Source organism: Lissotriton vulgaris, chromosome 9 (assembly GCF_964263255.1).
Source record: "Lissotriton vulgaris chromosome 9, aLisVul1.2, whole genome shotgun sequence".
Classification (NCBI taxonomy): Eukaryota; Metazoa; Chordata; class Amphibia; order Caudata; family Salamandridae; genus Lissotriton; species Lissotriton vulgaris.
In genome coordinates, this window is record NC_141697.1 from 247860137 (window position 1) to 247888113 (window position 27977).

Below are 27977 nucleotides of genomic sequence, written 5' to 3' on the forward strand. Positions count from 1 at the left end.
AAGAGCGATCTCCTCATTGACGTGAGCCTCTACTCCAAACCCCAGTGCCTAGCACCCACTGAACCAAAAAACAATGCTACATTGTCAACCTTTGGCACATACTCGGAAAAAGAAATTGGCAAACTGCTCAGCACCCTGAAACCATCCAATCACCTCACGGACCCCCTTCCTGCTGCCGCAGTAAAAGACTTTACCCCTCTGCTTCTCCCTCTCTGGACTAAAATCATCAACAGCTCTCTTCAACAAGGAAGCATACCTGACTCCCTCAAAGTTTGCCAAGTCACACCTCTACTAAAGAAACCGACAGCCGACCCCTCGGACCTCAACAATTACCGTCCCATTACCAATATCCCCACTCTCGCCAAACTGCTGGAAAAATGCGCACAAATACAACTGACTAAACACATTGAACAATTTGATCTCCTCAACCCACACCAGTCAGGTTTCCGAGCAGGGCACAGCACAGAAAGTGCTATGACTCACATAATTGACGACGCACTTCAAATGCTAGACCAAAACGACACCTGCCTCCTCATCCTTCTTGATCTCTCTTCAGCATTCGACACCGTTAAACATGAGAACTTACTAGAACTACTAAACACAAGAATGGGCTTATCTGGAACTGTTCTCAAGTGGTTCACTTCCTTTCTTCACAACAGGTTGCAGAAATTCAAGAGCAATAACTTGATGTCATCGCCAATACCTGTAACGCTAGGCGTCCCCCAAGGATCCTCTCTATCCCCAACTCTGTTCAACCTAGTCATGGAACCTCTCACTACCTTGCTACAAGCATCTAACGTACACTTTCACATGTACGCGGATGACACCCAACTTTATCTCAAACTACAGTCCCCCAAAGACATCTTGCTCTTGAACACAACGATCAGAAGCACCCAATCCTGGCTTGCCGATAATCATCTCAAACTCAATGCCCTGAAAACAGAGTTCCTTCTGATCTCACCTCCAGCGAAGATCTCCACCACTCAAATTTGGCTTAAACACCTAACCGCACTCAATGTCCAACCCACCATCGTGGACTCAGCAAAATCTCTAGGTATAACACTTGACACCAATCTCAACATGCAGCAACATATCAGCAAGGCAACAAAGGGAGCGAACTTCCAGATCAATACTCTGAGGAAACTCAAACCCTTCCTCCCAGCCAAAGACTTCCAAACCGCAGTACAAGCACTAGTCATCCCCCGAATTGAATACGGCAGCATCGCCCTCTGCGGACTCCCCCTAACTACAACGGCACCCCTAAGAGCTTCTCTAAACACTGCAGTGAGACTCATCACTGGATCAAAAAAACATTCCCATATTACCCCTGACTTGAAATCCCTAAACTGGCTGCCTTTTGAAGCCAGAATACATCTGAAAATCGCCTGCATGACACACAAGGCGATACACCTAAATTCACCCGGCTACCTCGCTCAGAAATTGACAATCTCTGGCGGAACTAGAAACACTAGAGGCACAAACAATCTTCTGCTGAAACCTCGAAGATTCCGGAAGGAAAAAACATAAGCGCTCCTTCTCAGGAATGGCGCCTAGGATCTGGAACTCCCTCCCTCCCGAAAACAGGCTTATCTCTTCCACTACACTCTTTAAAAATGAAGTAAAAGCTATCCTCATGGCTAAATACACTTGAACTATTTTCTCAAACTCTGTTAATACTCTGCACCATTTTGTACTACATGTTTGACCACTTTGCTTATTTGTATTAGTTGTCTTAATACTCACATGATTGGCTTTGCAGCCACCTATCTGTATTGTTTGATTTATATATATATATGTGTCTGACTATGCTCTCTCATGTACACCTCTGTAAAGCGCTCTGATATCTGAAAAGATCTTGTCCGCGCTATATAAAACTTTCAAAATACACACACATATATATACATATACACATACATATATACACACATACATATATATACACATACATATATATACACATACATATATACACACATACACATATATACACATATATATATACACATACACATATATACACATATATATATACACACATACACATACATATATACACATACATATATACACATACATATATACACATACATATATACATATACACATACATATATACACATATATACATATACACATACATATACACATACATATATACATATACACATACATATATACACATACATATACACACACATATACACACATACATATACATACATAGATACACATACATACACATACATATACACATACATACATACATATACACATACATATATACACATATATACATATACACATACATATATACACATACATATATACATATACACATACACATACACATACACATACCCACATACACACACACATACACACATATACATATATACATACATATACACACACATACACATATATACATATACATATACACATATATACACATACATACATATACACATACACATATATACATATATACATATACACATATACACATACATATATACATATATACATATATACACACATACATACATATACACACATACATATACATACACATACACACATACTTTTTTTTGCAAACTTTAAAACTTCGAGGTGGCGCAACAGATCCAGTTTCCACTTTACTACTTACACACCTTACACTTCTATAAAAGCATTGAGCCCTAAGCTATGCTGGCCGTTACCAACATCTTTTGCCATATCTTAATAAAAAAGCCAACCTTCATGGCGAGGGTGATAGACTGCAACATTGGCTGGTGCAGTACCAGATAAAACACAGGAAAAAAATATATTAATCCTAATTACCCCCATTAAACTTGTGCCCCATTTTTTAAAGATGTACATCAACGACAATATACATGAGATGTTACATAACAGTGAATACAAATATCAAAAACAAAATTAAATCCGGTACATAGGTGCAAGTAAAACAAAAAAACAAATTATACATAAAGATAGTAATAGCGTCCTAATCTTTGTAATTATAGCTCTAAATAGACATATGATTTTATTTCGTATGTAGCTTCATTTATTTGGCAGTGAATGCTTATGTAATTACATAACAGCCCATGAATAAAGGATACTTTAAGACTGGAGGAGAAATTATCATTAAAGTTACGACTCCATACACCAAGTCTTCACAAGTGCTCCCTGAAACATGGTTGAGCCCACCCTGACCTTTAAGTGTTGGCGTGAGGCCCGATGATGAAGCAAGTCACTATTAGAGTGAGTGAGGATTATATTAAGAAAAGGTCTCTTTCCCTTCCCACCCACAAAAGTGGGTCGGCCAATAACTGGTGTACTGTAGAATGTAGAAGTAAAAAAAAAAAAAAAAAAAAAAAAAAAATCCCCCCCTTTCTTTTTTCGTTTCCTGCAGGAACCATTTTGGTTCCAGAAAGGATACTTTTTTGGTCTGTTGAGCACATATCCCTTTCAGCCTCTTCAGTGAGGACCACTATCCTCTAGAACCCCTATCCGGGATCCCCAACCCTGTGGATCTTAATACAAGTATTAACCAAATGAGGTGTGCATATATTCACTCATAACAAATGACTGCAAACATTCCATATGTCTACTGCATAAATCAGTGTGCATACAGGATGAGCCTTTCATATATACACTAATCTTGCAAATATATTTGATGAACTACTATTATCAAGAAAAGAAAATAGGTAGATTTGTTTTGTCATATTTGAAATACTGAAACCATGGCCTTTTGTCATGTTGAAGTTATTTTAACAGACCACAGTGGCAACAGCTCTTAAATTCTATTGAGGACCTACAAAAGACAAGAGCACCCTTTCACGAAAGATACTCGGCATCGTTTAAGTAAACTATAAATATTTTAAGTGTCTGCTGGGACTTACCATCCTCTGGAATTTCGACATCAGTCAACTCCGTACTCTGTTCCCATTGAACACACAATGATGTCAGCCTTTCAATCTCTAATCGGAGTGTATCCCTGCAACCAAAATGTAACTGGTGAAACTCTTAAACAGTAACTGCTTTAAGATAAGTTTAACATACACTAGAACTCGTTTCTATTTCTCGCACTTTTAAATTTAGTTATGGGAAAAAAATATCAGCAACACTATCTGTTGAGTAAAGATTATGAAGCCAGAACAACCATCCTCAACTCATAAGTGGCATCCAAAGTTAAAGCAATGGAGAGGCAGTGGTAGCATTAAACCATATTCTTCTGCAGAACGTCCTGGTTGTATAGAAGTGTACTGATAGGCTGGGTTTCAGAGAAAACAAAGAGGCATGTGGGCTATGGCAAGGATAACAGCCCCTGTTGGTGAAAAGAACAATACATGGACACAGCATGAGGTCTTGGGAAGCTCAACAGGACCTGCACATCCTATAATACTTCTGCACTAGTTGCACAAGTTACTACTTGTGTAACAATGGATCTGTAAGAGACATTAGTTAGTGATAGATTCCTTACCTTAGAATATCCCCAGGCATCAGACTGGATCCGGAAAGCTTTGCATAGCAGTACCCCTGTGCGTCTGTAGGTGGCGTCCTGCGGCTCCACATCTGGCGCCGTATGCGCCAAGATGATATCACGGGGACTATTTAAGCACCACCCATGCGCGCTGGCGTCAGTTCTGTACACAACTTTCTGCGCAAGGAACACAGAGCCATGCAAGATAATGACCACTGGTGCGTTGAAAACTAAGGCCCTGAAAGGGATGACCTTAACCCTTGTAATCAGCTCTCAAAACGGGGTTGATGGGAGGGGCAGTAAGGAATCTATCACTAACTAATGTCTCTTACAGATATATCGTTACACAAGTAGTAACTCTGAAAGAGACACGTTAGTGATAGATTCCTTACCTTAGAATAGATACCTCAGCAATACCAACCCTCACGGAGAACAGAACGGCCAAAGTCATCATCCCTCTAGACTAAAGGCAGTAATGCTTGGTAAACGTGTGCAGCGAGGCCAACGTAGCTGCTTGACAAATGTCCTGCAAGGGAACGCCGCATCCCAAAGGAGTAGTGGCTGCCGTTGCCATGGTGGAATGGGCACGCAGCCCCACAGGAGGCTCCTCCTTAGCCAACGAGTAACATGCTTTGTTGCACAGGACTATCTACCTAGAGATGGTCCGTTTGTGCACGGCCCAACCTCTTTTTTTTGGCGCCTGCATAGCCAACAAAGAGCTGGTCATCCACCCAGAAAGGTTGTGTGCGCTTCAATTAGAATGAGAGCGCAGGTTTTGGGTCCAGACGGTGGAGCCTCTCTTCCTCTTTTGAAGGATGCGGAGGCGGAAAGAAGGTGGGCAAAGTGATGGTCTGCCCGATGTGGAAGGGCGTGACAACCTTTGGCAACAACGAAGGACAAGTCCGTGAAACCACCTTGTCCGGATGAACAGAAAGGAAAGGAGGTTTAGAAGAAAGAGCCTGGAGCTCACTCACTCTTCTGGCAGAGGTGATAGCTACCAGGAAAGCAGTCTTCAGAGTGAGAAGACGTAAAAGGACAATTTATGAAGGGGCTCAAACGGAGCGCACATCAGATAAGTCAAGACAAGATTCAAGTCCCATTGAGGCATTATGAAGGGCACGGGAGGAAACGTGTGTGTGTGTGTGTGTAAGTAATGCTTTTGAGAAAACAGTTAACAACCGGGGACTTAAAAAGAGAAGGCTGATCTGGAAGCCGTAGAAAGGCGGAGATGGCCGAAAGATAACCTTTGATAGTGCCCAGAGCAGAGCCCTGCTGGGGCAAAGAAAGAAGGAACAGAAGGACCTCAGAAAGAGGGGCAGAAAGGGGATCCACAGCCTTAGCTGTGCACCATGCCACAAACTTGTTCCACATGCAGGTGTACACCGTTTTAGTGGAGGGACGCCTGAATGCCAGAACGACATCACAGACTTCGAGAGGACGATCGTAGGCCGTCAACTGTCGCCGATCAATCTCCACACATGGAGGCGGAGGCTGGACAGGTCCGGGTGGAGGACTGTCCCCTGCTGCTGCGACAGAAGATTCTCCCTTAGAGGCAGTCGGTTCGGAAGATCGAACGTCATGTTGAGTAGCTCAGGATACCAGTATCTTCGGGCCCAAGAGGCACAAGGATGACTTGGACCCGACGGGCCGAATCTTCTTCCGCACTCTGGGCAGAAGTGGTAGAGGCAGAAAGGCGTACAACAAACCGCAACTCCGCTTGAGACGAAAGGCGTCGCCGAGCGAGTGCCGCCTTGAAAATTCCAACGCGCAGAACTGATGACAGCGTGTTCTCTTCGGTGGCGAATAGATCTAACCAAGGCTCTCCCCACTGCAGAAAGAGACCTTGCGCCACGTCAGAGTTCAGATGCCATTCGTGATCCATAAAGCACCAGTGGTTGAGTTCGTCCACCTGGCGTTCAGAGAACCTGGCAGGTGTTAAAACACCAAGGTAGCTTTGACGGTCCAGCCAAGTCCAGAGGCGCAGAGCCCCCTGACATAGGGTCCACGACCCCACCCCGCCCTGTTTGTTGCAATACCACATGGCGGTGGTGTTGTCAGTATACACCTGTACTACACTTCCCCAGGCAGAGGGAAGGGAGGCCTTCAGTGCAAGTCAGATCCCCTGAAGCTCCAAAAGATTGATATGGAGTTCGGATTCCGCCGGAGACCAGAGGCCACTGATTTCCGCCTCTCCCAAAGTGGCCTCCCCATCCCTGGAGGGACGCATCCGTCATCACTGTGTGCTCCAGTTGGGGAAGGGAGGGGGATCTGCCATTGACCCAATAGCGATTCTTGAGCCACCATTGCAATTGACGTGCAGTGCCCTCCGAGGTCTGGACGTGATCGGCCAGGTTGCCCTGATGCTGGGACCACTGAAACCGCGGGTATCAGGTGCGTCTTTGGCACAGTGATGGAAGACTCCAGCGAATGCAGGAGGTCTGCCGTAGTCTGGAGGTGGGGGATGACTGCCTGGGGTGAATGCACCTTGAACAACCAGTTGTCAAGAAAGGGGAAGGCTAAAACCACTGATCTGCACAGACGAGCTGCGTCCCCGGCCATAACTTTATTGAACACCAGAGAGGCACTGGTGAGGACCAAAGGGGGGCCCCAGGAACTGAAAGTGCTCATCGCGAACCACAGGATGGGGTAAAGCATGCTCATTGGCCCCCTAGGTCAAGGGGGGCAGCTTCCTGTTTGCAAAGTGTCAAGTGATTCTCCCGACAGGCAGTGATACTGATGTGGCATAGCAGGAGTAGTCTCAAAGGGAGGAGCAGCCCCTTTGAACCAATTGCAGAGCCCACCCTTCCAACTTGGTGGCGAGTCAGTGGGGGAGGTGATGGCGAATCCCGCCGCCCACTGGCGTGTGGTGGGCCTGAAACTAAGGACTGAAACAGCAGACTAGGAAGATCTTGAGACAACAGGTAAGGGTGGCGGTGGACTGATCCGCCCGCCAGTCCGGGAATCCCCCCTGCTGTCATAAAACTGCTCTGCCTATGGAGCATGCAGGGTCAAAACCAGTGTGGATGATGAATCCTGCCGCATCTCTGCTCACCATTGGATCAATGGGGTAAACCCAATTAATCACAGGACCAGGGTAACAATTTATATATAAAAACAAGGTGGCCCTTGACATAACTCAAGACGCAATTAATGTAACTCTTATTGTTCACAAACAGATTCCAATTAAACAGATTAAATCTGTACCTGAGGAGATGTGTAATTTGCAAAAAGCAATATTAATTGCAACAAACCCAACACATGTAGATCAAAAACCAAACATACTTGATCTCACTTTTATATCACAAATTTACATAATCCTAAAAATAAATGACCAAGGAAAACTGCACGATGCAGTGGACAGAAAGAAGAACAAGCATTTGCAATGCAATAGATCTCGCATTAGGTAAGTTTGAGCTATTGGTATTGTATATGACACATTTTTTATTTCTGTGTTGGTTTTGAAAATAGCAAACTTAATAGCTTTGTCATTTACAATGCCAATAGTTTTAACTTTCGAAAATGTGACACTCTCTCCCTCCAACTATGCCAGCTCAGGTCAACAAATATACACAAAATCTCATATCAGACAACCAAGTGCATTAACAATCTTAAGCAAACTATATCATATGAAATATGTAAAGAGTCCTGCAGAACGTACTGAAAACCATAAAACTGTGGCTCTGTCTCTTAGACTTCAACATCCAACACACTGCTATGCGCTGCATCATATTGAACAATAACCGCACCTCAGTGGTCATTGTTATGTTGAGATATGGTTTATTCCAACACTCAAATGTGACAAGGGGTCTGTCCCTCCATAACCCTGTGACATATGGCCCAGATGGTAGAGACTAACATGCTGGGGATTTAATAAAAAGGCCCGGTGCCCCAAGCTCGTTACTCACATGCATACATGGTGGTGGTGTGGTTATTGTTTGCCAGTTGTCACTGCTTCCCCGTTCTGACTGGGCTGATCGTGTTGTCAGCACCCAGACAGAACAGTCATCACACACACAATTAAAACAAACACTTCCCACAGGATAAAAACATAAACATCCTTCCAAACACACACCCTACATGGTGTAGGCAAGCACTTCAGTGCCCCACGTAAAAAAATCTCTCATCGTAAGCAGCTTTCAATGTGGGGGACGAAGGACTGCTCAGCATGCACGAGCTGCTGAGGACAGGAGGAGGCTGCAGGTGCACTGTTCAATGCGCAAACACTAGGCCGGAAGCTCGAAACTGCTGTTTATTTCAACATCAGACTTCTCACTTCAGGTCAGGTGCTGCACTGGATGACTGGGTCACTGCACTGCACGTTGTAAAATGTTTTCATAACGGATTTTAAAGAAACACGCCACGTGTGATTCACCCACCCCATGCGCATTTAATGTAAGATAGAGGACTCACACTACTGGCGGGAAACTGTTTACTATGTCACCGCCACAATGTGCACGCGCTGCATTCTGCTTCAGAACGTCAGCTTATTCACGCGACAGCATTCTGGGGCTCTGCACGAGATCTTTGTCATGCACAATCACAGGGGGTTAGGGAGGGGAGTGAGGTATGAGATAGTCAGAGAAAGGAAAACAGTCACGAAGTGTGGCAGGCAATACGAGAGAAGGACGAGAGTGCATGAATTAAATGTGAAGTTTATTTTCTTTTTTCTTTCTAATAACTGAACCTGTTCCATCAGCGGGAAGACAGTTCTCATTCGTCGACGTAGGGAGTAATTTCACAGCACTAGCATGTCAATACAGAAGATGCAAACCAGTTTTTTGTATTCATTTACCTACGTTTTTGCTACGCCTGCTGGATTTGATGTTACTGAGAGAATAATACAACAAGTTCAACGTGATGCCACAGAGTGGTAGCGGAAGTCAGGCAGCCTTCGCTGGGACGTGGGCGGGGCCTGCAAAGAAACAGGAAGGAACTGCCGGGAGAACGTCCTCAAACCCTGCACGCTGAATGCTGGCTGCCGAGGGACACGCGGAAAGAGCCCGGTGAGGGGGTGGGGAAGACGCGTGTGTGTGTGTGTTCGAGTCTGTCTGTGCGTGTGTCTGTCTGTGTGCGTGTGTGTCTGTTTAAGGGGGGTGCGTGTGTGTATGCAGTGTGTGTGGCTGTGTATGTGCGCATGCGTGAGTGTGGCTATGTGTGTGTTTGCGCACGGGAATCTGAGGCAGGAGATGGGCACGGCGATGTGCGCGCCCACAAGGTGAAATCTGCGCTCGTGCCCATCTCGTGTCCACATTCCCAGAAACGGGTGACAATAGTTGTCGAGCAGACTAAGCAATGCTTCGCATTGCTGGAGTCTAGGCTCGACCTAAAAAAAGGGGGTGCTCAAGTGAATTGAAAGGAAATTTAGCTCAAAGGGCAGAGTTAAAATGATTCAGTACAACTAAAAAAGCAATTTTTCAGTTGAACAAACAAAGGCCTACCCACACATTTGTATATACATCAATTATAACAATATGAGGCACGAAGTGAAACGTAAGGAGACACGGCTCGGCTGCATCTGTAGGACGCGGATTGAATTCCTCCTTACGTTTCACTTCGACTAAGAGAAGTGCTCCAGTTAACTTAGACCCCGACTTAAAGAAACCTTTTTTGTATGGAGCAACTCGTTTGAGGATTGACCTTGGGGCTTTATGCGGGTCCGTCCCCTTCCCCTCCCCCTTCCCCTTCCATTTGATTACCTGTAGCGAATTGATTCTCCGCTTAGACGCCGGTGGATCGAGGCGTGGAAACGTATTAATTACACCTGGAGTAATCACCAATTTCATCATTTGGATTTCTTGACACATCTGCATTAGGAGGCCCGTCCAAATTGTGTTATCCTTGGTTCCTTTGTCCAGCCCCTCTCCCTCCCACCCCTGTCCTGAAGAAGACCCGCAGCAGAGGCCTTGAAATCGCCCTTTCTTGCGCCAGGGTCGAAACGTCGATGGCTATCCCCCAACCTAAGGCCTACACCTCCAATTTCCCTCCCCCCCCCCCACCCATCGTCCCTCATATTGTTTTAATTGATGTATACACAAATGTGTGGGTTGGCCTTTGTTCAACTGAAAACTTGCTTTTTTAGTTGTTCTGAATCATTTTAACTCTGCCCTTTGAGCTAAATTTCCTTTCAATTCACTTGAGCACCCCCTTTTTTCTTCTTTCTGGCCTCTGCATCGTGCAGTTTCCCTAGATCATTTATTTTTAGGATTATGTAAATAAATGTGTGATATAAAAGTGAGATCAAGTACGTTTGGTTTTTGATCTACATGTGTTGGGTTTGTTGCAATTAATATTGCTTTTTGCAAATTACACATCTCCTCAGGTACAGATTTAATCTGTTTAATTGGAATCCATCTCTGCTCACAGCAGCCGTGTGGGAGAGCACTCTTCAAGCCTCCATAGACACCGTGACCGCACATGCGCCACTGTTTCCCACACAGAGTTGCGTTACGTTCAAAATGCGCTATTGAAGGGTAGCAGCGGCTCTGTAGAGGAGGCCACTGCTGAAGTACTGCAGTGAGGAGATTGGGCCCGACAGGAACTGTAGGGAATTTGAGGGTAGGGTACGAGCCTCCCCTACGCCACATCACTAAATGAGCCCACCACCTCCGTAGCTATAGAGGAGGGGGACCAGTGCATCAGGGTGCTCCGGAGCGACCCGATGGGACAAGGAAATGGCCCATGTCCGACAATGGAGGCCCCTAGGGAGCCACAGTGGAGTGACCACCCGCCCCCTCGACGAGTCCCGCGACAGTTGAGGGGAAGACTAAGAGCGATGCAGCTGCTTCGCCTTTAACGGCACTCGGACTTACCTGTCCCCGATTTCGAAGAACTCCGGTGTTGGCTGCACCAGAGATCCACGACCTCCCACGGGACCTTGAGAGGGGCGGTACAGAGTGCCTGGCCTCCCAACGACTTCTGGGAACACTCCCGCAAGCTTCCTGCGCCATTGTCCGAAAATCAGGGCATGTCTTGGGGAGATGGAGTGCCCCAAGCAGAAGAGACACGTTAAACAACAGGTCCGTCACCGACATGGTCAGACAGCAGCCCCAACAGAACCTAAACCCGGGCATCCCTAATGCACCAAAAGTCGAATTCGACAAAAACAAGAGACAAATCTCATAAACAAGTAAAATGTATTGACTAGGAGTAGCGCGCTCAGATCTACGCGGAAAAAATAAAGAACTGACGCCAGCAGGCATGGAGCCCAAGTAGTCTCCGTGACGTCATCTCGGCGCATACGACGCCAGCAACAGCCACGGAGCCGCAGGACGCCACATACAGACTAGCAGGGGTACTGCTACGCAAAACTTTCTGTATCCAGTCGGACGCCTGGGGATATTCTAAGGTAAGGAATCTATCACTAACGTGTCTCTTTCAGATACTCAGCTATTTTGGAAGGGGGGAGATTAAGTTTAAAATACTGACGGCATTGCACTGCACTCTACTCAAGTCACAGGATGTCTCCAAAGCTATATTCTAAAAAATGTGTCCGCTCCCACCAATTTTGCCTCGGCTTGGGGCCTGCATCACTATTTTGGGATTTATAGCACATATGCGAGGGGCACAGCCGTAATGATTCATAAACAGCTGCCCTTTCAATTATTCAGGGTCCGCAATGATATTGAGGGTCGCTATACGATGGTAATTGGACACTTGATGGGCCACTGCATGGCATTGGTTTGGGTCTGCGCGCCTAATGTGGACAGCTCATACAATTAGACGTAGACTACATTTGCATGGGTGGGGATCTTAACCTCCTATTAGACCCCATGTGCGACAGTACGTCTGACTCCCCGGACAAAAAGCAGCACGCGTAGTGTAGGACTAGTGCGGTTCTCATGGCGACGCTGCCGCCAGGGAGAATACGCATATACCCACTACTCTGTACAGCACGACACCTGGACACAATTAAATTGACTTCCCCAACCCTAATTTGGCAACCTGGTATCGGTCATCCCAACATCTCCCTAGCACATATTCTGATCACTCCCCTGTAGTGCAGACAGTTAGGATTCCCAGGCCTGAGGGCTGTGAGACAGTGGAGGTTTCCCGGATAAGCGCTAATGGACGAGATGTTCCGTACAGAACTTCGGGAAATAATGGATCGGTGAGCTCATGGGCCACACTTAGGGAAGCCTTTAAAGCTTATATGCGGGGGGTCTGCATCTCTAAGCATGCTGGGGTGTTGAAAGACTTGAGAGGTACATTAGCTTGCATTGAACAACTAGAAGCTCTAGATAGGGAGCAGGCTGAGCGGACTGATCTGTGTAGGCTTGGCAGCTGGTTGACGCTCTTGACAGAGTTTAGGGACGCAGCGGACTGTAAGACACATAAGTAAATATTCAGTTGCACGTTGTTACGGAGAGGGTGACGTACCTGGCCAAACAATAGCACAAATTCTGCGACCCCCCCCCCTCGGCCAGGTAAGCACACATTTCCTGTATCCGCTCCTCAAGTGGACAGACCCAGATAGGCACCCCGGACAAACGGGACGAATTAACATATTACTCTAATTTGTACTCGACGCGTGTGGCACAGAGCAATGAGGAACGCAAAGAATATCTTGCAGAAATTGCTATGGTGTGGCTTGATAAGTTCATGCAACTGTTTTTAGCTGAGCCATTCTCCACTGAGGAAACTATCAGTGCTATAGATGCCATGAACGGCTCGACTGCCCCGGGTCTGGATGGATTTACTGGTAACTTTTATAAAGCATACAAGAACCTTAGCGCCATACCTTCTAGAGGTCTATAACAAAGCACTTGAACGCAAGGAGTTGCCCCCCCCCCCCTCCCCCCACACACACTACGTGAGGCAGTAATAATCCTTCTCCCAAAGGCCGGGAAGGAACCACTCTTATGCAGCTTGTACAGGCAGCTGTCACTTTTAAATCTGGATTATCAAATTCTTCCTAAGATGATTGAGTTGAGACTGGCCCTGCTGCTCGATCGAATTATCTCCCCTTCCCAGTCAGGCTTTGTTCCTCACAGGCAGACAGTCCTGAATGTGCGTACATTATTTGCAGTGATACATAGAATCTCACCGAAGTCCCGGCGGCTACCGAAAAGGCCTTCGACTCCTTGGAGTGGGCTTTATTCTTAGCAGTTATGAGGAAGTTGGGCATCTCCAAGGGGTTCATTGACCTCACTGCAATGCTTTACTCTACACCCACCGCCAGGCTTAGACTGAATGGCACCCTGCCCCTCCATTTGCTCTTACCCACGGCATCAGGAAGGGCTGCCCACTTTCCCCGCTGCTTTTTAATATTGCACTGGACCCACTGGTTCGATAGTTTCAAGAGCGACATTTGCATAGAGGTCTGAAGTTCAAAATAGGTCCTCTCTTAATCTCCCTTTATGCGGATGATATCATTATCTATGTCTGCCATCCTCAGGAGAATTTGGAACAGCTAATCTGAGATATCAGCCGATTTGGTGGGTTTTCTGGTCTGGGAATAAACTAGGGCAAGTCAGAAACTTTTCCCCTGACGCCAAGTGCTGTTCTGTGGGATTGGGAGTTTCCCCTGGCATGGTGTGCGGAGTCGGCTAGTTAATTGGGCGTTCAAATCCATAGAGAAACGTAACAGATTATTCTGCTAAACTACGGCCCAGTATTGCATAGACTAGAGCAGCAAATGGAGCGCTGGCTGAGACTCCCCCTTTTGCTGGCTGGTCCTTTTAGCAATCATAAAAATGGTAGTACATCCCAAATTCCTGCATTGGAATCACAATATTCCCATCCCGATCCCCAATAGTTTCTTCTGCACACACCGATCACATCTCATCTGGCTGGGGGGGGGGGGGGGGAGAGGGGAGGAGACACGCTGACCTTACTGTATGAAATAGGAGAGTTGGGGTTCCCAATTTTCAAATTTATCTGGTTGCACAGTGCAGTTCGCACATTCCTGGTACCACTAATATGCTCGGCTTCCCTACACTAGGCCTGAGGCTGACCTGGTGCTCCCAGCCCCTTTGCTTACAGTGCTGCCACAGGGGTATGCCAGAGACCCCCAGGATATCCAAACAGTATCCACTACTAGCTGGGCCTGGCAGACGCTAGCACGCGTGACTGGAGGGTGCGCTCTATACTCCTCTGAGATTCCATCATTAACAACCCATTGCTTCCCATTACAGAGGAAAAACTGGTTCAACGCACACTCACTTCATATTCCTTAGACAAGATTTGAGACATGTTCCCAGAGGGTCATGTTTTCTCTAGCACAGACGGTTGGAGGTTTAGTGAGGAGGCCACATTTATGGACCAATTCATTCTTGCCTATGGTTCGTAGGGTGCTCAGAGCTAAGATTCTGGAATTCCCATTGGAGCCAGAGTCCTTCCCACCACTAAACCTATTAATCACGAGCACCAGGGATGGCCACCTAATTTCTAAGTTATATAGCGCATGTATGTCTTTATTCCCTAGTAAGAATATCAAGATCCGTGAGGCATGGGAGTGGAACCTTGGGCACCCAGTACAGGACTCCCACTGGTCCTTTTGTTGTACTCAGACCAAAGAGGTCTCCCTGAACAGTAAACCTAAATTAATCAATTAACAAATTTTGTGGAGGGTTTATATGTCCCAGGCAAAAATGTATTCTATCGACCGCATAAGGGCCTTAAGTGCGGAGGGCCGCAGGCCGATTTTGCTCACATGACCTGGAATTGTGCTAAGATTGGGGATTACTGAAGAGCCATTTTTACATTATCAAATATGACAACTGGATATAGCCCCCAAGCCGGAGGTCGCCTTGTTGTGATATGTGCACAATCTGTCAAAAAAGATGCGCACATTTATTGCCATTGCTCTTTTGCTCGCAAAAACAGAAATAGCGATCAAAGGGGGCAGTATAGTCACCCCTACAACGAAAGCTTGGCTTAATAGCCTCACATTTTGTATCACAAATTGTTTAACTTTAATGCAACAACTCAACCCCCTGCATCTATACCACGGGTACACATTGTTCCGCCCGCCGGCGGCGCGGCAAATCCTTCTGTGGCAGCCCACGGACCTTGCAGACATTGTGCCTGTTTTAAAAAACATTTTTTAAAGTGCGTCAGCAAACACAGCCGCAGTAGCGTGGACTCCGGAGACACTCTGCTCTATGGGGGCCAGGCGATTCACAAGAAAGCCTCATTAACAAGTAAATGGTCTTTAAAAGACATGTGAAGTACTCGGGTGCGGCTGTGTGCGTGTCCGGGAAGCGAGAGAGAGCAAGCGCGAGAGACAGCGAGAAAGTTTACGAGTACCCATGATCTAGACCCAAAGATACTTGGGGCCCCCTAAAGAGCTACTTGCAGGAAATTGGCACAGCCCTTACTTCACAGGAGGCTGCAGGGATAGTTCCCACTGGGGTAAAGTAAGTCTGCACTACTAAATTTCTTTATGGATATATTTACTGTGTCGAGGAAGATGGGTGTCGGGCAGTGGGGAGAAGTTTGTTGCCAGAATTGATTGGATGTTGGTTGTACAGTATAGGATGTATATGCTGCCCAGAGACAATTGTGCGGTATATGTGGAAACATCTTCTCAGCAAATACTTCTTTCTTTGCTTGCATTGTCGCAGTGAGTAGCGATGCAATGTTTGTAAACTTTTATTCAAAACGGTAAATAAAGTTTTGTTTTTTAAAGTATTTTATCGACTGTTCTGTCCATGTAAAGGGGGTTGCTTTTGCTTTAGCGGTTTCATAGCGGCCAAAGTTGATTTATCTCCCTCAGACATTAGGAGCACACAGTCCAGAAGTAAACACGGTTTGTGTTTTAAACTCCTCACATCCATCGTACTAACAGTGATCCCCCTCATCTTCCTGCACCCTCCGATATTTATGGCTTTAGGCTCAGCTACCAAGACGAAGCAGGGGAGACCGGGTAGCCCTGCCTTATACCGCTATATGCGGGGTGGGGGAGCGGAGAAGCAACAAGCATTGACCCATACTGATGCTTCTGGGACCCTTGTATTCTGCTAAAAATCCAATTTTCAATTCGGTCTTCTCTTTCTAGAACCCGCTTTTAAGAATTTCCAGCGACACAGAAAAATGCCTTCTCAACGAAGCAACATTGCCAGGATTCCCTTTTTGTGCTTTTTCAATCAAGTAAGATTGTTTCCCAATGTCATCACTGCCCTGTCTGTTTGATAAATCCCACTTGAAATAGGTCAATGAGATGGTGCATAATGTTTCCAAGCAATTTGCAAGCACTTTAGGGAATTTTTTTGCATCAGAATTTAACAGAGCAGAATCCTTACCGGACCTTTGAATTATTGCTACTGTTAAATCTACTTGGTTCATGGTAAGTATGAGGCCTGCTGCATTAGTCATTTTTATTAATTAGAAGTGTTAAATTTGCCCTGGTGGGGATAAAGTAAACAAAGAGAAAATGATGGGGAAACAGTCTGGTTGGGAGGTCTTTCCTGTCAAACTAGATGTTATCAGACGGATATAGTCAAACTCAAAGACTTTCAAGTGCCACCCTTTGCTTATGTGCGAGTGGCATCCATTCACAGGTTTGTGGGTAGTTACTCTCTCATGTTCAGTCTTTGTTTTTGACCTTTGCAATACATGCAGTACATTGTAAGCGTTCCTACTTTGTCTCCCTTTATAGAAATATTGGCTTGCTTTTAAGAACATTTTCTGCTCAATTTATTCTTTGTGCTTCTAGCAGACTTCCCAGTATAACTGGATAGCTTTCGGTTTACTTTATTCAGTTGCTCTAGAGCTTTAGTAAGCCTGTCTCCAACCAATCTTTCTTATCTTGTGTAGGATAGTGTCCCTTTTTGACATGGTCACCCCCACTTTTTGCCTGGTATTCAATGCAATTTTGACTGGAAATGTATTGGGTTCCTGCTAACCTAGTCAATCAGTGCCAGATCCCTTTCCCTAAAATGTACAGTTGTTTCCCCAATTGGCAATACCTTTAGCACTCCTTGTAAGTCCCTAGTAAATGGTACCCCTGGTACCTAGATCAAGTAGGCTAAAAAGGGTCCCCAAGGACTGCAGCATGAATTATGCCACCCAAGGGACCTCTCACCAAGCTCATGCAAACTCCCATTGCAGGCTGTGTGTCTTGGTGCAGACAAAAGTGAAACCATGACGTGTCACACAGCCGGTGTGCAATGCCAGCAGACACTGCATGCAGGTAACTCAACCCTACAGCAGGCCTTACAGCCCTAAGGCAGGGTGCACTATACTAACAAGTGGGGATATATCTGCACGAGCAGATATGCCCCTATGCTGGTCAATTCACTTGTACTGGCAGTAATTGATCAGGGAAGCCATTTTAAGAACGTGCCGGGCACTGGTCAAAAAAACAATTCCACAGCTACATGATGGCTTCACAGTAAACAAACATGTTTGTTTTCAAACATCTTGTATTAATAAACACTTGATTTCAGTGACTGATTTATTAATACATGCACCCAGAGGAGACCTTCGAGGTGCCCCCTGAAAACCTACCAACTACTAGTGAGCTGGCCGACTGGTTCGCACCAGCCTGCCACCACAGGCTAGTTTGAGCCCCCCAGGGGTGAGCTCTCGCTCTCAGGAGATCAGGAACAAAGCCTGTCCGGCAGAGTGCTTACACAGACGGAACAGGATGACCTGCGAGTTAGCATTCAGAGGCAGAGGAGCTTCAAAGAGCCTACTGACTTTGGTAGGCAAATCTGGCTTCCCTCAGATATTTTTCCCCTCTGTAGGATAGCATTTCCACCTCTGAAAATTGCACTAAGTGTCGACTTTAAAAAAACTATAAAAATCTCTTGAAATTTACTCAATGGATTGTGATGATCTTCGTGCCAAATTTTCTAATAAAGATAAAAACAATTATGAACTGAGATGTGGGTTTCATGTAATAACGAATATGCTACTTACCAGTATGCATCTGTTATTGGCATGTAGGGCTGCTGACATTCATATCTGTGCATAGATCGCCGCCTAGTGTTGGGTCCGGATGATTGCACTTTGTTGTCTTGGAAGAGTCTTCGAAGTATCACGAGATAGGTGGAACCTCCCCTGGACTACAGTGCGCAAGGGCATCGACTCCATCCTCAGATGGTTTTTAGCCATTGTGACCAAGATGGAGTGAAACTAATTGAATGATGACCATGCTAGAAGTATGTGTGAATTGTGCAGCTGCTACAGGCGCCGGGGAGGAGGGGGGGCGATATGAATGTCAGCAGCCCTACATGCCAAGAACAGATGCATACTGGTAAGTAGCATATTCGGTTAGAATGTGGGCTGCTGAATTCATATCTGTGCATAGAATACATAGCAGTCCATCCATTAGCGGCGGCCGCCCGTGCCAGCTGCAGCAGTTTGGAAAAGTGTTTTCAGAACAGCCTGCCCTACAGCTGCCTGCTGTTTGGAGTGCACATCAACACAGTAATGTTTTGTAAATGTGTGTGTGGTAGACCATGTGGCTGCTCTACATAGGTCTTCCAAAGGGATATTTCCAAGGAAAGCCATGGAGGCCCCCAACTTTCTGGTGGAGTGGGCCCGTGGTGGAATGGTGAGAGTACGTTTGGCTTTCAGATAGCAGATCTGAATACATTTAACTATCCACCTAGCGATACCAGCTTTGGAAATGGGGTTACCTTTGTGTTGTGGCGCAAAGGCAACAAAGAGTTGTGTAGTCTTCCTAAAATCCTTGGTCCTATCAATGTAATACATTAAGGCCCTTTTGACGTCAAGGGTGTGGAGCATTCTCTCCGCCAATGACTCAGGATTTTGTAAGAACACGGGTAATTCAATAGTTTGGTTAATATGGAATTGAGATACTACCTTAGGAAGGAATTTAGGGTTAGTGTGAAGCACCACCCTGTTGGAATGAATTTGAATAAATGGCTCTTGTATAGTTAGTGCCTGGAGCTTACTAACTCGTCGCAGCGATGTAATTGCTATAAGGAAAGCCACTTTCCACGTCAAGAATTGAATCTCGCAGGAATGCAGTGGTTCAAAGGGGGGACCCATCAGCCTGGTGAGGACCACGTTGAGGTTCCACTCCGGAGCTGGCGGAGTCCGTGGAGGAATAACCCGCTTGAGCACCTCCAGAAAGGCTTTAATAGCACGCACTTTGAAAAGTGAAAGGTGCTGCCTGTTTTGAAGATAAGCAGCCATCGCAGAGAGATGTATGCGAATTGATGAATAGGCCAAATTACATTTGTACAGATGGAAAAGGTAACAAATGATGTTCTGAATAGATGCATCTAGCGGGTTAATGTTGTGGCCTGCACAGTAAATGACAAACCGCTTCCACTTCACCGCGTAGCATGCTCTAGTGGTGGGCTTTCTCGCCTCCCGGATGATGTCCATGCAATCCGGAGGCAAGTTTAGGTAGCCAAACTCTAAGACCTCAGGAGCCAGATCGCCAGGTTGAGCTGTTGCGGATCTGGATGCTGAGTGTCGCCATGACTCTGCGTCAGAAGGCTGGGTGTGAGGCGTAGCCTCTGATGCGGTACCATGGACAGTTCTAGAAACGTGGTGTACCATGGTGGGCGAGCCCACGTTGGAGTAACCAGGATGAGAGTCATCGAGTGCTACCTGAGTTTGCCTGCCACCAGCGGTATCAGAGGTGCTGGGGGAAAAGCGTACGCAAATCTGCCTGACCAGTTCATCCACATCGCATTGCCCTGCGACTGTGGGTGTGGGTGTGGAAACCTGGCGGCGAAGCTTTGGCATTTTGCGTTCTTCCTTGTGGCGAACAGGTCTCTCTCTGGATGACCCCACTCTTGGAAGTATGGTTGGAGTACTGATGGATGCAACTCCCACTCGTGCATTTGGTGGCTGTACCTGCTGAGCAGGTCCGCCATCTGATTGTCCTTGCCCGGGAGGTGGTGTTCTGCCATGAGGAAGATGTTCCTTTGAATGGCCCACTTCCACATGCTCTGAGCCAGATGAGACAGCTGCAGAGAGTGGGTACCTCCCTGCTTCTGAATGTAGTACATGGCTGTCATGTTGTCCGTCCGGATCAACACGACTTTGTTGCACAGATGTACTTTGAAAGCTTTTAGTGCCTTGAAGATTGTCATCAGTTCCAGAACATTGATGTGCATCTTCCGTTGCTGTTGCGTCCATAGGCCCTGCACAGTGTAATGGAGTACATGAGCTCCCCATCCCTGGAGAGATGCATCCGTCGTCCGGATGATCTGTGGCACAGGCTCTTGGAACGATCGTCCCTTGCAAAGGTTGAGGATTCCACCAATGCAGAGAGTTGTATGCCCGACCGCTCACCAACACTAGGTCTTTCAACTGTCCGTGAGCCTGAGTCCACTGACGTGCTAAGCACTCCTGAAGCGGACGCATATGTAGTCTCGCGTGCGGGACTATGGAGATGCAGGAGGCCATCATGCCTATCAACTGCATGAACACTCGAGCTGGAAGAGAGTGTGGAGGTCTGAACTTCTGTATCAGCGATTGAATGCTGCTGACCCTCACTGAATTCGGCTGTGCTGTGGCTGCCAGAGTGTTTATCGTCGCACCCAGATACTGCCGTATGTGGGCAGGCTGGAGGTGGGATATTGGGTAATTCAGTGAGAATCCCAGATCGTGAAGGAGGTGAATGGTGTGGGACACGTGGGTGGCACACTGCTGGGCCGACTTCGCCTGGATGAGCCAGTCGTCCAGATAAGGGTAGACATGGATGTTCTGTCTCCTTAGGTGCGCCGCCACTGTCGCTAGGCACTTTGTGAACACCCTGGGTGCCGTGGTGACTCCGAAAGGCAAAACCTTGAACTGGTAGTGTTGGTTTTGTATGGTGAACCGGAGGTACTTCCTGTGTGATGGGTGCAGTGGAATGTGAAAGTGCGCATCCTTTAGGTCTAAAGTTGCGAGAAAATCCCCGACTGAGTAACGGGAGCACTTGCTGCAGGGTCAGCATATGGAAGTGCTCCGACAGGATGTACTGGTTGAGGGGCCTGAGGTCCAGGATGGGCCTGAGGGACCCGTCCTTCTTTGGTATTAAGAAGTACAGGGAGTAGACCCCTGTGCCTCTTACCTGCACAGGCACGAGCTCTATTGCTCCTTTTTGCAGCAGGACGATGACCTCCTGCTGCAATAAGTGCAAATGCTCGGCAGACATAGGACGGTGTCTTGGGGGTATGTTGGGTGGAGTAGATATTAACTGTAACCGTATTGTATACGTTTTCTGACCCACCTGTCTGTGGTGATGGTTCTCCAGACTGGCAGGAACTGCTGGAGTCTCCCCCCGACCGGTGTTGGGTGGTCGGGGGGCAGTGACAAGGCGTCACTGTTTGTTGGTGGCAGAGGATCTGGAGTTGTTGTTTCCACGACCTCTGCCCTTGGCGCTGTTACCACGATATCCACCTCGACTCTTGTTGGTGTACGTGGATTGAGTGTTGCCTTTGTAGTACTGCGTGGTCTGGGAGAGCTGGCCTCTGGAAACACCTCTAGTGCTTGAGCGACGAAAAGACCCACCCCGAAACTGCTGGGACTGCAAGGCACCCATGGATTTAGCAGTTTCCATGTCCTTCTTAATTTTTTCTAAGGTGGTGTCAACCTCCGGGCCAAACAGGTGATCTGGATTCACCGTTTGATTAAGGATGGTGGTTTGTATTTCAGGCTTAAATCCAGAGATTCTCAGCCAGGCATGTCGTCGTAGCATAACACCAGTGTTGACAGCCCTGGCTGCGGTGTCAGCCGCGTCCAGAGCGCACTTAATTGAAGCATTAGAGATCAGCTTCCCTTCCTGAATAAGCATCTGAGCTGCCTCCTTGTATACATCAGGCAGGTGCTGCAACAGGGTCTCCAGCGTGTCATAGTGTGCCCTGTCATACCTCGCCAGAAGCGCTGGTGTATTTGAAATGCGCCAGATGTGGGCCGCCTGTGCTGCTACCCTCTTGCCTCAAAGACCTTAGATTCTTTGTCTGGGGGAGGAGCATCACCCGTAGTCTGAGACTTAGCCCTCTTCCGGGCATTCGAGACGACAAGGGAGTCCAGAGGCAACTGTCCTTTGATGTAGGTAGGATCAGTAGGCGCTGACTTCTACTTCTTTTCGATCCTAGGGTTTATCACCCTCGCCCTGGTAGGCTCTTTAAAGATCTCACCAGCATGTTTTAAGACACCTTTCAGCATAGGCAGAGTCTTGACAGTTCTCTCGGAGACTGAGAAGGTATCAAAAGGAAATCGACATCAACAGGGTCAGCATGGAGCTGGACGTTGCGATTGTTAGCTGCCCGTTCAATGAGGGCATTGAAAGCTGCAGTCTTCTGTAGGAGACGTTTTCGCAGAATGTAGTTGAGGGTCTTGTCCTTAATGAGGATCACCTGGGTCAGCACCAGCGGCCCAGGGTTCATTGGTATCCTCAGGGTCAGTATAGACAGGCTAGCTGTACTCATCCTGTGGAACGCTCTGCCAATTGATTTGAGATTCTGTCCTTCCGAATCCATCTTCCGAGCCAAACTCAAAACTTGGCTCTTCTCTGGACTCTGATTTCACCCTGCTGCTCCCCATGCTCTTTGCTCCTTCCTCTCCCCTGGAGACTCAGGTTCTAGCGCCGGGACACCCCTCCGGGGGTAGCTGTGCGCTCTATAAACCACATAAATAAATAAAATCCTCATCATCGCCCTCCCCAGCGTCCACATCAGAATAAGTGGGCGAAACATTATGAGTCTGTGGAGAAAGTGGTTCCACCAAGACAGGAGTGGAAGCAGAGTTCTTTTTCTTTAGAGGAATCTTGTAGGACTCCATTGGACGTTCTGGGGCAATTTTCCGCTTGTGGAGGGAAAGCCTGCCCGTTTCGGCATCAATGAAGTGTTCTTGTTGCTCGTCCACTGCAGGTAGTCGAGGCTGTGGGCTGGGGACCACCGTCGAAGACTTCGGCGCCGAGGAAACCTTCTCGGGGACGCTGGCGACCGCCTTAGGAGCGAAAGCCTTCGGTGCCGTCTTTGGCGGCAACGTAAAAAGAATGTGCGTGGATGCCTTATGAGGTTTCCCAACCGGCTTTGGAGGCGGAGGATCCTTCGGTCCGACCGATGAGGTCTTGTCCCTGATGCGCTGTAGGGAGTCTGTCACCTTCTTGGTGAAAGCGGCGGATGGGTGCGCCGGTTCGACGGAATCCTTCGAGGCCTCACCAGGTGTAGACTCTCGGGCTGCGCCGCTCTTGGCCCTGTCCTGTTGACGCGGAGTCTCGAGAACCTTCGGGTCACTTAGTCCTTTCTTCGGGTCACCGAGAGCTTTCTTCGGGTCGCCGAGTCCTTTGCTGGTGTCGACCGTCTTCGGCACCGACGCACCCGGCTCTACCACCTTGACTTTAGTCTTCGGCGCGGCAGACTTCGTCTCGACGCCCTTGACTTGAGCCTTCGGCTCCACAACACCCTTCTGCTTCTTCGGCGCCGAGGGCTCCAAGGCCTTGGATCCGACCAAAGCGATGCGCACTTTCGGTTTCGAGGACGGCACCTGCGCAGTTTCTGGTGTCGAGACCGTAGGTTTCACTTTCGGTTACGATTTGCCTGGGTGTGGCTCAGCAGCAATGTCCGTGGCCGAGCCGAAGGCGGGCCGTAGAACCCATCGTAAGATCTTGGGTAAGGCCTAATGGCGATCCCTCGACCTGAGCCTTATGAATCGGCACGGCCCCAGTGTCAGTTTGAGGAAGCTCTTCGTCCGAGCTATCCTCCATGGCCCCGAGGTCCCCGTAGTCGTCTCCTACCTAGTCGACGACTTCTTCGGCTTCAAACATTTCGGCATCCGCGTCGTAGTCGACGTCCGACTCACTGATGTCCCTGGTAGATTCTTCCTCGACATCCCCTGCATCGAAGATGTCCACAGGCCCGGTGCAGGATGCTGGGCCTCCTGGCGCGCAGCTCGAAGCTTAAGCGTCTTCTTGGACCTGAAACGGGAATAAGCCATACACTTGGCTTCATCATGGTCCGGCGACAGACACTTGTTGCACACCGGGTGGACGTCGATGTGGGGATACTTCGAGTTGCAGACGGGGCATCGTTTAAATGGACTACGGTCCATGATGAACTGTCGATAGGGTCTGAAGCGTCGACTGGACCTTCCGCGTCGAAAGCACGCGGGTGTAGGGAATCCGGCTCGGGACCAAGCTGGAATAACTAAGACCGAACGCAAGACTATACCGACGATTAGTCTAAAGACCTTTTGGTCTTAAGAAAGTTTATCGATTCCGACAAGAGGGAACCCAAAGACATCCGAACCTAATGGTGGAAAAAAACAATCTGAGGATGGAGTCTATGCCCATGCGCACTGTAGTCCAGGGGAGGAGCCACTTATCTTGTGATACTTCAAAGACTCTTCCAGGACAACAATGTGCAATCATCCGGACCCAACACTAGGCGGTGATCTATGCACAGATATGAATTCAGCAGCCCACATGCCTCGAACCTTTGTGTATACTAAGGATGGCCAGCACTTCTCTGAAAAGCCTAAGGCTGCTCAACCACACAACCTCCAAAGAAAGCACCTTGGGATTGCTAGATGAAGCCCCTGTGCACTTATAAGGGATACCTGGACTATTTGCACAGTATACCTCTTTTTGGTATACTAGATAAAGAGCCAGAGTGCTACTTCTAGTCTTTTCTACTTCAGTGCTTATGGCTACACCTTGTATGGTCACCTTAAATGTACCCCATATTAAGACTGGGAGGGGAATAGGTAAAGGGGGGCATATCGGAATTGTGATTGAAAAACTCCTGTATTGCCTTGACCAGTGTCGCCCTGTGTACCAGATTTATTAATGCAGTGGTTCTGAACAGTTTGGCTTCTGTGAACCCCTACTTAATCATTTCTGAAACCTAGGGACCCCTCTGAAACATTGTTGGAATCCAGAGACCCCCATTGCGTAATTACTAGAAGCAGGTGACCCCTGCGTAAGCATTTTCAGTATTTTGAGCTGCAAACACATAGAAAATATGGAAACATGCCTTCAAAAAAAATATATACATGATGAAATATTTTATTTCATTCAGATATATATATATATATATTTTTAATCTAAATTTGAATGGGAAGGTTCTAGCCTCTCTAAATTCAATTGAGGCCTATTCATATTGTATTCTTTGAGGCATTGCACTGCTCCCATGAATCAAATCGGAGGATACTACCTTAATTTGTAGATACTATTTCACATTTCATAAGGTTTTAAAATGTTAAAGTGCACATTTTACTTTATTTATATGCACTTTAATCGGTTATCATTTAACTTCCTAAGAAGTCGTGGACCCCCATGGGTCATCGGACCACAGGTTAAGAACCACTGCATTAGGCCAAGTCTGCATCTGAAAGCAGACAACCTTGTGGCCAGGATCCTTTATCTCATCCTATTTACACATGAGCTTGAGTGGAGACAGATGTCTGACAGAGACCTTTCATGCTTTTTAAGAGTGAGTGGGTGGGTGGGTGATAATATAGATTTCATCAGTGAATATATGGCATGGATCTGTGAAATGAAGGAGCAGTCTTAAGTCGGGGTGAAAGTATCCCGAAGCATCAAGTAACCTAAATTATGGATCCTTTCCAAGCCCTGCAGACATGGCCTCAGTTCCATAGTATATGTTTAGGTTTCTGTACATTTCTGAAACCCAGGTGCAAATAAAAATCCCCCTGTACAATTAGGTGACTCTTCACATCACTCAATTCATCTCTTAAGACCGGAGACCGAAATGATTCCAGCATGGGGTTGGGCATATAAATGTTGAAGAGGACAAGGTTAGAACCATTTAGGATTCTTTGCACTTTGATATACCAGCTCTTGGCCTCTGCCAAGTTAACCTCTCCACGATCTGGGAGTACCTTGCAAAAGATTGCTAATCCTTTGGTTTTCGTAATGGCTGTGGCCCAATAGTTATAGGGATAGGATTGTGCTTCATGCAAAATCAAGTTTTGAGAGGAGGTAGGGATTTCCTGAAAGAAAATTACATCTGGTTCTAATCTAGCAAAGTAGCACCTAGTCTGGTGGGATTAAGCTTTTTTACATGGAAGGATTTTAGTTTGAACATTTAACTAATGTTGCCTTTGCTCAGAATGGTGTTCATGCATTACTTTTCTTCGCTACTCACATCTTGGTTCCAAGAGATTCTCACTCCTTTCCATTGGTCCTACCCAACCTAGAACATAATAAAGTAATTTACCCCAAGGACAGGGCCACTGGAATTATGAGATTCCTCACAGGAAGTGGTCATCTAAGGGTGTAGTGACCCCAGGGGTAAATAGCCTATTGGCTACTACCCTTCACTCCCAATAAAGCATATAAATGGAGTATTTAGTGGCCCCCCCGTCACCAGGAAATCAGATTAGAGTACTGGGAACCAAGAAAGAAGAACTGGAGAGAGAAAGAACTGAAGGCCTGCACCAATGATAGTCTAGCTGCGTGCAGGGTTTTGTGCCAATCGCTTGAACAGACTTCGCCAATTGGTCAACACCCTCTCCAAAACCATTTGAGGACTGTACAGCACCTCAACAACCGTGAAAGATCTCGCCCAGGTACCACAAAACATCTGCCAGTCCACCGTGTTGCTAGCTATTTGGCTTGCCAAAGGAGCAGCGCGATAGGAGAAAGGTCTTGGAGCTCCAGATGGTTGGTCTCCTTGCCAGGTTTGAAGCCGCCAGGACTACTAGAAGCCACCCAGCACCCCTATCCTGGGTCCTTGAGCAGTAGCAGCAACCACAGTGTGTTGGTAGTTCAGTCCAGACTCCAACACCACAAAGCAAGACCAACCATTGAGGGACGTCAGGATCCACCAGGCCAGCATCGGTAGTGGCCCTGCTGCTTCATTTTCCCTCCTCACCAGAGAACCAAGAACAGAGTTGGTCTGGGACCAACCGCAACCAGACGTCTCAAAGCACCCTGTCCTGCAGCTGTGTCAGAGGGAGGCGACTGTGCCAACGTGGTCCTGAGACCCTCAAGACCTGAGCCCACCTTTCCTTGGCCAGACTGGTCCCCCAGGCCCCGCCTGCAGCCTCTTTCAGCAGGAAGGAGTTGTTTCTGTCCTGTAACTCCAGTTCTGTAGTAGGGGTATCTCTGTTATAGTCCTAATCTAGTGAATAGTCCCGCCCATGTGCGTGGACCCCGGAGCAATCAAAAATAATCTCTTAAGGTGTCGAAAAAAATGCAGAACTGCACAGACACTTGAGAGAATTTAAAGACAGATAATGCTGCCTATAAAACAGGCTACACTGTTCAGTACTTCAACTAGAAATTCCACCAAAATACCACAAACCGCAAAGTCTGTCCAGATTTCCCTTGCTTCAGCAGCAAAAACCCTCTGGAATGATAGAGAGGAAGACATGGACAGACAAGCCCCATAGGCTGCCATTATGTGGCTCAGAACAGGATACTGTTCCTTTAAGAGAACTTTCCAGAACTTCACAGTATCCCAGAATGCACTGCAGGTCCCTTTTACTTTCAGTTCTTTTTGAAGGCGTAACACGCCAGACCTGTAGCATTCCTTCCATGCATCTCTCTCTCCACCGGGGAGGCGGGCGCTTATGACTATAACAGAGACACCCCTACTACAGAACTGGAGTTACAGGACAGAAACTACTCCTT

General features: G+C 47.2%; 1 protein-coding gene across 2 annotated transcripts in view; it reads right to left on the minus strand.

Moving 5' to 3' along the window:
* Positions 1-27977, minus strand: part of DLGAP5 (DLG associated protein 5) — a 206177-nt gene that overhangs the window by 111867 nt on the left and 66333 nt on the right. For both annotated transcript variants that reach the window (XM_086937441.1, XM_086937440.1), the window contains exon 11: positions 3882-3976. In XM_086937441.1, the coding sequence (XP_086793567.1) occupies positions 3882-3976 (95 nt within the window). The remainder of the gene's footprint in view (positions 1-3881; positions 3977-27977) is intronic.